This window comes from Fringilla coelebs (genome assembly GCF_963513975.1).
Source record: "Fringilla coelebs genome assembly, chromosome: 11".
NCBI lineage: Eukaryota > Metazoa > Chordata > Aves > Passeriformes > Fringillidae > Fringilla > Fringilla coelebs.
The window spans coordinates 11,426,251-11,436,318 of record NC_140037.1 but is presented as its reverse complement, the minus strand read 5'-3'; the positions used below and the strand labels follow the sequence as shown (position 1 = coordinate 11,436,318).

Genomic DNA, 10,068 nt, shown 5'->3' with positions numbered 1-10,068 from the left:
TCTTTGATAATTTTACAGTTACTGATTGGGAAATATTATGTGTAGTTAACAGTGAGTTTATTTTGTAGAGGAATACTAGCAATAAATCTGTTCTCTTTACTGCAATTCAAGATAGAAACCATGAAAATTGCTGAGCTTTTAATAGAACTAGTTCTTAATGAAACATTAAGTGTCATGGGGAGCTGTTTATTTTGTGTAACTTTTCGTGCATTGGCGACTCCCTGGCCCCGCAGAGTGCGCACCGGCACAACCGGAAACACTGAACAGAGACCGAACGGAGTGTTAACTGAAGCACTCAGACAGCTTCTCGCAATACTAAACCTTGATTTCCTCATTCCCCAATGGCATTTCCACCAGAAAGAAATAATGCTCAGAAAGCCACTGACATTCCCTTTCCACGAGAGCTGAAGAGCGTCGGCAGGAAACGCAGGAGCAACGCTGTGCCCTGAGCAGCCCCGCACTGCTCCCGCCGGGCCGGGCCGGGCCGGGCCGGGCCGAGCCCCCGCACCGCACCGAGCTCCGCACCGCACCGAGCTCCGCACCGCTCCGAGCCCCGCACCGCTCCGAGCCCCGCACCGCACCGAGCCCCGCTCCGGCCGGGCCCAGCCCCGCACCGAGCCCCGCACCGCACCGAGCCCTGCACCGCTCCGAGCCGCGCACGGCTCCGAGCCCCGCACCGAACCCCGCTCCGGCCGGGCCCAGCCCCGCACAACGGAGCCGCTCGCTCGCGGGGCCGCGGCGCCCCCGTGCGGGGAAGGGGAGAAGGCCGGGGAAGGGGAGGCGCCGCTCCGGCGGGGCTCCGGCTCCGGCGATGGCTCAAGACGCCGCCCCCGGGCCGCCTCTGCCCGGCCCCGCCGCCTCGCTGGGCCATGGCGGCGGCGCGGCTCTGCCTGTGCGTGTTCCTGTGCCTGCTGCGGCTGCCCCGTGATGCCTTCGCGGCCGGCCCGGCGGCGGCGGGGCCCGCAGCTGGGCGCGGGCCCGCGGGTTCGTTCTGGCGGCGGGGGCTGGGCTGGGGGGAGCGGCCGGCGGGAGCCCGGGCCCGCGGGGCTCGGTGTGGCCCGCGGGGCTCGGTGTGGCCCGCGGGGCTCGGTGCGTCCCGAGGGGTTCGGTGTATCCTTGGGAAGGCTGCGGCTTCACCCGCCGGCAGCGAGCGGGTCCCGCGCCCGTCGAGCCCCCAGTACAGTCCGCCGCCTTGAGAGGGCGTTTTGAAAAGATGTGTGTCATCAATTAAAGAAAAATAGTTTTATCTGTTGGGAGCAGAGTTATACAGGACTACTGTGTTGTTTACCCGTGGTTTAACACCCTTTCCGAAGCTTGCAGGCCATGGAATTCGGTAGTCGGTAGACCAATAAAATACTTCTTTATTTTGACCGATCTTACTTTTGCCAACTGCAAGGACTTACCGTGTGCAGCACCTGGAGAAAATACTATGAGTGCAAGCAATGAAATAGGAGGGGAATGCAAGCCACTGTATTTCTGTCTAGGCCAAATAAGAATTTCTGTCTTTGAAGAATTAATCCCATTGTTTGCATTCCCTTACAAATATATTCTTGCTCATTTTATTTAATTTTATTTTTGCCCTCAAATGTGTTCTAGGGTTAAAAACTGATAAATCAGCATAAAGTAACCACTCAGGTTAATTTATTTCTAATTCTGTTTCTTCGTAGATGGTATGAACGTCTTGTTTATAATTGTGGATGATCTGCGTCCTGTGTTGGGCTGTTATGGAGATAAGCTTGTGAAATCCCCCAACATTGATCAACTTGCTTCTCAAAGTATGGTGTTCAGCAATGCATATGCCCAGGTGAGATAAATGACTTAAACATGTTTTCTCTATGCAAAATAATTACTGGTTTTATCACAGTAGGTGTTAGGCAGGCCACTGGAAAAAGCAAGTATTTATTAGCTTGAAGTATTTTCAGTAGAAAATAAATTATTGGGCTGAACTGCAGTGTGTGAACCTATCTTTACTAAGGTGAGAAAAATGAAAACAGGGCATTTAAATTATGGTATTTGCGTAGCCCTTGGAGGAATAGATTGCCACTCAAGGGTTTTCACTGTTTGCAGCCAAGTGCTGCTTAAAAATGCCATTTTACTAAATTAAAATTCTCTTTTTCTACTGCTTACAAAAGATTGTTTTATCTTTTAATCTTTTGAGGGAATCACTTCTATAGACTGTTATAAAGGGGCACTTTGTGTGGTAAGCATTGTTCTATTTTAGAGGACTGCAAGCATCACTAATTGTTCTTCACTTGGATACTCTGTATGGGCTGTCTACATTCCCAAGTTCCTCTCTACTGAGAAATTAGAACTTTGGGTCTCATTCCAGCCCAAAGCAGTAACTCTTGGGTTTTGTCAGTCTGAAGCAGAATTGGTCAGACCTTTGGACCATAACCCAGACCTCTTGTGTTTATCCTTTCTTTATTCTTAAGGCTGCCCAGATCAACTAGACTTCTTGCTTTTATCAGCACAGTCCACCTGCTACTGCTGCTCAATTCTGTGTGATGTGAGCAACCAGATTTCAAAAGCACTGCCTTTATGGACCTTGCCTTGCATTTTTAAAAGCTTGCAGTTTGGAATTGATATGCTTCATAAGGATGCTGTTCATTCCAGCCCGAAGGGATGTGAAACCCATTCCCTGTGATTCCTGAGCTTTCAGGTGGTTGTGGTACAGCTATTGATGCCTTGAGAGGCTCCCATGGAACAGAGGCTAGACGGTGTTGAAAATAAAGTAGGTATTTATTGAAAAGGCATTTAAAGGATACACCCTGGGCAGTACAAGAGCTCAGCTTAGGCTACACCCAAGATGGACAATGGGTCCCGAGTTTTCACACTTTTGTAAGTTTTGGTCCATTTACATATTGAGGTTAGTTGTCCAATTGCAGCTCCAGGTTATGAAGTCCCATCTTCTCAGTTTGCTCTCCTCAGTTTACTGTTGTTTATACTTTTTGGGCCTAGAGCTGCAATGGTGTCCTTGGTTCTGGGGCTGGAAAAGGATTGTGTTGTCTGACTAAACTGTGAAGAGAACTTGCTAACACTTACATGAAGTTTAGAGTTACATACTAATGCAGTGCAGAATCTGGAAAATATAAAAGCTAAAACTTAAGGCGTCGCTATGCCCGAGCTAATTGGTGCATGTGTTTTGTTTTTTGTTCCAAATGTCTCTCCTTGGCTGCCTGTCTCCCCAGCAAGCCCTGTGTGCTCCCAGCAGAGTGTCATTTCTCACTGGCCGCAGGCCTGACACCACCCGGCTCTACGATTTCTACTCCTACTGGAGAGTCCATGCAGGAAACTATTCCACCATGCCCCAGTACTTCAAGGAAAATGGCTACGTGACCCTGTCTGTGGGGAAAGTTTTTCATCCTGGTATGGTTTGAATTGTCATTTGCTTGACATAGAAATGCTTGATGTGTATAGTCTCACAAACTTAGATGAGTATTGATGTGTGATTCTCGTCTATATTCAGAACCTAAATCGCAATCATAAGCCAGATTTTACAGTGGTTGTCATTAAATCTTAAAGCATTAGAAATGAATGTGTTAGATGACTTTTATCTAATGGATGTTTTCACATCTTGTCTGGGAATTGTGGGAATAAATGTTTAACATTCTAAAAATACATCTGGAAGTAAGGTATCTGCTGAAAATGAAATTACTTGTTGGCTTAGTTCTGCCTGTACATGCTTCATGTTTCCTAATAGGCTGTGAGTCTGGATCAGGACATGTAGAATGTTTGACTAATGCTTCAAGTTCAGTAGGAAATTAGTTCACTAGTTAAAAAGCAATAACACAACTGAGTTGAAAAATATTGTAATACTGATCCTCTTTTTGGCAGTTCCTTATCCTAGAAATAAACTTGTGTGGATAGTTTCACTATGTGTTTCAGTTTATAGTAAAGCTAATCAAGGATATGCAGGAAGACTGTTATTAATCCTGGATGTTTTATTAATTTTTTTGTTTTGCTTTGGTTTTTGGTTTTTTGGGTTTTTTTTGTTGGTGTTCCCTGAAGTAAGGTTCTTCAACAGGCTTGACTCTCCTGCACTAGTGCAAGGTGTATTTTGGGGAAAAATATCTTTTATTTCTTGGTTATATTTTCCTCAGTTGCCAAAGATTCATTTGAAATGTCTCTTCATTTAACGTATTTGTAAAAAAAAAAAACAACAATTGAAGACAAGTTAAACTTGTGTCTGAGCTTTTCCTGGTTCAGTGAACTATTAAAGCATTTTTAATATCTTTATCCATTCTAGGGATTTCATCCAATTACAGTGATGACTATCCCTACAGTTGGTCCATTCCACCCTTTCATCCTTCAGCTGAAAAGTATGAGAATGATAAGGTAAGTGTCATTTGGGACACTCCAACAGAGAAGGGTGTTGAAGATATAACCAAATGCTTTGTATCAAGGACAGGCTGTGCCCTGTGGGCTGCACCCTTGTGCAGGAAAACAAGTAACCAGGTCAATGCTTTGTTTCTGTGCTTTCCGAAAGAAGGCCTAGATTATCAGATGTGTGTTTTGTCAGTCAATGTGCCCATCCTGCAGATGTTTTAAGTATTTCTAAATTGGTATTTGGAAACTTCAGTTACTGAGATATAAGCAAGAATGATCTTATTTGTGTATAGTTCATGAATTCCTTTATCTGAAAAGTGTGGTTGTCAGCTTGCACTTGCAACTGATCTGGCTTTGCTTTAGTTAGTGAGAAAACCTTGTCAGTAGTCTTGGTAAAGTTAATGTGATAAAGAGCTCAGGACTGAGTGAGCAGGGGCCATAAGTAAAATAATGTTTAAGTAATAACATTATTAATCTGATCCAGTTTTCTAGAATGTTTGTTACTCTAAGTGTGACACAAAAGAGTCTGGTTTATCTTTATGCAAACATTGCATTAGCATCGTGTGTTGGAGTCTGTACACTGCCCAGCAGGAGCTGCAGTCATGAGGGTACAGACAGCCTTGGCAGTGCTTTGGTCTTGGGTTTACTGCTGGTAAAGGATTGGTTTTAACAACAGCAGCATTTGCATCCATGACATAAAGAGAAGTAGGTTCATTTAGCAACCTTCCCAAACACCCTGCTGAGGCCACCTTTCCCTGGCCGCTGTTTAGTCTAATTGATCTCTCTTCACTGATTACTCATCAGCCACTGCTGCCATTTGCTCAGAAACTAAGTCAGTAGCTTCCAGGGGGCTTTCTCTGAACTCTTGGGATCAGAAGGAGCTAAAATGTATGTATATATAGGAGGACCTAATGCTGCTGCATCTCCATTAGATCAGAGATTCTATTCATCATAGAAGCTGTGGGCTTTTGACCCATGTGACTACATTTAATCTTCTACCCAGCTCTAGAGAGGATTTCTGCATTTTCATAGGCATGGGAGTTGCATTCTTTTGTTGGTAGAAACAAATTTGTTTTGAAGTTACAGAACAGAGGATTTTGTCTTTGTATTTAACAGAAGTTACTGAACTAATTTCTTTTTTTCTTTTATGAAGACTTGTAGGGGAAAAGATGGAAAACTTCATGCAAACTTGGTGTGCCCAGTGAATGTGACAGAAATGCCTGGGGGGACTCTGCCTGATATTCAGAGCACTGAGGAGGCCATACACTTATTGAACATCATGAAAACCAGCAGGCAAAAGTTCTTCCTGGCTGTTGGTTACCACAAGCCACACATCCCACTGAGGTACCCACAGGTGAGGAGACTGGAACCTGCAGGAGAGGGAACTTAGACAAATGATGCGTTTGTTTTTAAAAGCTCTTCCCACAAATGCTTTATTGCTGTTTCCTGAAAGCAAGTTGGAAACCAGCCTTGATTTGGTGTAACTTCAGGAGTCACCTGTGATGTGTTTCAGAACATTTAATGAGAATGAATTGTGACTCAGCCAAAAGCCAGGCTTCTGCCACCATGATGGTGACTGCTATTGCCTGGAGATGGGCTTCAGCTTGATGGGGTATGACATAATGAGGTGTTACAAGATCTTGGATTTCATTCTCTGTTTGGCTTGGTGGCAAAACTACTGATTTCAAAGTGGTGTTGGACCTTTTATTGCAGTATTTATTTTGAGATACAGGAAGCTGTGTTTAGGTATTTACTAACTCAGTATTTTTCAGGAATTGGTTGGAGATGTCAAGTATTGCTGTGTTTCACACTCTGGCAGAAGGGGAGTGAAGCCTTGTAAACTGTAATGTTAAAGGGTCCTGAAAGGGAAAGTGGTTGCTGTTTAAACACAAAAGTCACAGTACATGGTGGAGGTGAGGACAGTCATTATATGTGTTTTGTCTTGTAAAGGAATTTCTCAAGTTGTACCCCTTGGAAAATATCACATTGGCCCCAGATCCCTGGGTGCCTAAGAAGCTACCTTCTGTGGCATACAACCCCTGGATGGATATCAGACAGAGGGATGATGTGGCAGCATTAAATGTTAGTTTCCCTTATGGAGCACTTCCAGATGATTTCCAGGTAAGCTGTCAATACAGTGCTCTGAAGTCAAACTGCTTTCACTTGTTCAAATGCAGGGGAAGTGTCAGCTGCTCTAGGATGCTCCCAGTTATTCAACAAGTGACCATTTGCAGTTACGAATTCCCTGCCTTTGGGGCACTCCAAGAGAGAAGGGTATTCAAGATATAACCAAATTCTTTGTTTCAAGAACTGTCCCCTCTAGCTCTGTAGGCAAACCCTCACTGGCTGCAGTTCAGGTTGCATGGGAGGGAATGGATGTAGTAGCTACCAGTGCTGTGTTTGTGTTCATTATCTGAATCTGTTTATCAGTTTCAAGCCAGCACACAGTGTATCTTCTTTTGCAAGATCTTCCTTTACTCTCCAGTCCTTATGCCAAAATCAGGTGCACTGGCTAGACCAAGAGATACAGAATGGGTTGGTTTGCAGTGTTTTGCTTGAACTCACTTCTGGAAGGCAGAAATTTCTAGCTGCCCCCTTCCAGTTTACCTTTCCTGGGACATTGATTGGGCTACAGACAATTAAAATTAAAGCTTTGCAAGTAGAATCGTTTCTTTTCCACAGCCACCCCCTGGTTCTGCTGTATGTGTCTGAGGAAAAACTTTTTTTTCTCTCCTGTTTTTTTGACCTGCAGCGGCAGATTCGTCAGAGCTACTATGCAGCAGTTTCCTACGTGGATGTGCAAACTGGCCTGCTTCTGAGTGCTTTGGATGATGCAGGACTCTCAAATAACACAATAGTAGTTTTTACTGCTGATCATGGTAAGCATTTAAATCTTTCTTGAGCTTACTGTTAAGAACTTTATTGTTCAACTCAGTGCTGGTTTATTAATCCAGTGTGTGTTTCTGTAGTGTCAAGCAGAGCTGTCCCACCCTGTACCTCTGGCTTGTCTGAGCCAGATTGAGGGGACTGACTTCTGTGGCTGCACAGTTCTGTCCCCTCAGGCACTTTTAATCAGGTTGAGGATTTGCTGGTGAGGGATGAGGCTGCCTGCCAGGACACAGGGCTGAGCTTCCCACCCCCTGCCCAAGGAGTGACTCTTGCTGGGAACTGTGCTCTAAGAGTACAGCCACCACTCCTCCCCCCTTGCCATTTGTAGAAAGCCATCTGGTACAGTGGGTGACAGGCTTTCTCATTAACTGCTCAAGTGTGTTTTCTTTCACTTGTCATTGCTGCTTGCAGAGCATCTAAACTGATAGGGATATGGTTCCCTCTCATAACTGAGATCCTGCACGCTCTGGATGCTGGTGGTAAAAAACTTAATTTGAGCTGTGGGACAAATGCCTCAAGCATTTAATGCTTGTTTCAATACTCTAATATTCATTAAAATAACCCTGTCATGATCCATTTGATTGTGGCATGGCTTAGCTGATTTAAACCAGTTAGGATGTGAATTAACTACATCAATTTAAAGTCACATGTATAGTTTATTTGGGTTGACTTCTATGAGCATGTGTGTATAAAAAGCTCTTACAAGTTGCAGAGTGATGGCATTAATACTTTTGGTACTAAAGTGACTCTAGATGTTCCTTCTGACTTGTTTGTAAACTGAGTTTTTCTTTTCCTTGCTTTGGATAACTGTAAACAGTTGGTGTTTCCAGTACCATGGCTGGCAAAGTGATCAAGAAAAAACATGTGTTAACGTAGCTGTCACGGAGTTCCTTTGTCTTCCCCCAAAGTGAAGTTGGCAGTATATCTGCCTGGAAGGAAGTCATGTTGGCATCTCTTTCAAGAGGAAGAGGAGAGCTGAAAAGTTTTGTCTCTATTGCTTCCTCCAGGGTAGCATCCTGATATGGCAGTCTGGCATAGAGAGCAGCCTTGGCTCCAAGGGATGTTCAGCTTCAGTGTTAACAGGAGCATTGGAGAGCTGGCAGCTGCCCAAGACTTAAATGAATGCTTTGTGGAATTGATCTGGAGACTCTTGCAGGCACTGTGACACACCCCAATTCCTCTTTTCTGCTGTTTTAATACCGATTTCCTAATTCTAATCTTGAGAATCTAGAAATAAGGAAAGGTGTAATTGTTTCTTTTATGAAAGAGTATCAAGTTGCAAGATACAGGTGGCTGTTGAAATAGTTTTCATATTAGAGAAAAGCCTTGTTACTGTAAATACAGATTATTTACCTTTTAATATTACCTTTATAACAGACTAGTGGCTCGTCAGAGTCAATTTACAATGAAGAAGAAATCACTGCTAGATTATAAACCAGTGTCTGCTCTGAATTGTCTTCTTTGTCACCTAGGGTGGTCCCTGGGAGAACATGGTGAATGGGCAAAATACAGCAATTTTGATGTTGCTACCCGAGTGCCACTGATGTTTTATGTCCCAGGAATGACAACTTCCCCTGCCAGTCAAGGAGCAAGGGTCTTCCCCTACCTCGACCCTTTTAGCCATATTGGAGGCTCAGTACCTCAAGGTAAATTTCCAGTGCTTATTTTTTGTGGGTAGATAGAGGTGGTTATGTGTCTCCAGGCACCTTGAGAATTTACTTTGTCTTTCTGAAGAGCACTTTTTCAAACTAACGGATATGATAATCTCTAAGGCTAATGGAGAAACATAAATGCAGTTTTCTTGTTAAAAGTAGATTATAAGTGCATGGACTGGCATTTTCACAGCTAACTGCTTGATTTCAGTATCCCCAAAAATCCTGTACAGAGCACTTTGAATAAAACACCAGCTGAATTATTAGAAAAAGTTGTTGTCCAACTACCCTGTTCCGTAACTTATATTTTGATATTTTTTCTCCTAGGGCAAAGTGAAAAAGTGGTGGAGCTGGTGTCTGTGTTTCCCACACTTGCAGAGCTTGCTGGCCTGCAGGTCCCTCCTGTGTGCCCAGAGATGTCATTTGGTGTTGTGCTATGCACTGAGGGCAGAAGCATTGTGCACTATTTTAAAAACTCTGAAGGAAAGGCAGAGCGTGGCAAGGAAGGGTGTGGTGACGCTGAGAGGTGTTTTAATGAAGAACCTGTTGCTCTCAGCCAATATCCCCGGCCTGCAGACACCCCCCAGTGGAACTCTGACAAGCCAAGGCTGAAGGACATCAGGATCATGGGCTATTCCATGCGTGCCATTGACTACAGGTACACTCTGTGGGTTCAGTTTGATCCCAGCAACTTCAGTGCCAACTTCGAGGATGTCCATGCAGGAGAGTTGTACATGATGGAGAATGACCCAAACCAGGATTATAACATCTATAACAGTACTTCACATGGTTGGCTTGTCAAAAAAATGATTGACTTTCTAAAGCACTAGGGTTCAGAAACTTCTTTGTGCCTGTTCTTGCAACTGAATTAATGCTTCCTTCTTTTGTATAGAACCTTTCTGTTGTACAGAAAACATTTGGATTGAATAAAAATCCTGCTTATATCAAAACAAGCTATTGCCTTTGTCTTGTTACAGCCCTTACTGCACTGAAGGAGTCAGGGGGGACTTCTGTAGCTGCTTTCAAACACAAGCTTGTAACACTCCACACAGAGTATCAGGCCCATACAGTGAAACATCTCAGTGGTCTTCTGTAGCAAGTGAAGAATTAAATTTCATTATCTGTGCTGAAGATGTTGGTGTGAAAGGTGGAAAACCAGGAACTTAGATGTTTGAGTGGCTGTGTGGAGAATATAAGTCAT

At 44.1% G+C, this 10,068-nt stretch overlaps 1 protein-coding gene across 2 annotated transcripts; it reads left to right on the top strand.

Moving 5' to 3' along the window:
* The first annotated feature begins 836 nt into the window (after positions 1 to 836).
* On the top strand, positions 837 to 9,811 carry IDS (iduronate 2-sulfatase). Of its 2 annotated transcripts, none has more exons than XM_084213180.1 (9): positions 837 to 892; positions 1,668 to 1,804; positions 3,189 to 3,366; positions 4,247 to 4,335; positions 5,480 to 5,680; positions 6,277 to 6,447; positions 7,079 to 7,205; positions 8,688 to 8,861; positions 9,195 to 9,811. In XM_084213180.1, the coding sequence occupies exons 2-9, from the start codon at positions 1,673 to 1,675 to the stop codon at positions 9,695 to 9,697; spliced, it is 1,575 nt and encodes a 524-aa protein (XP_084069306.1). In that variant the 5' UTR covers positions 837 to 892; positions 1,668 to 1,672; the 3' UTR covers positions 9,698 to 9,811. The 2 variants fall into 2 exon arrangements, with proteins under 2 accessions (XP_084069306.1, XP_084069305.1); XM_084213179.1 differs by having other exon boundaries at positions 841 to 984.
* Positions 9,812 to 10,068: the final 257 nt, after the last annotated feature.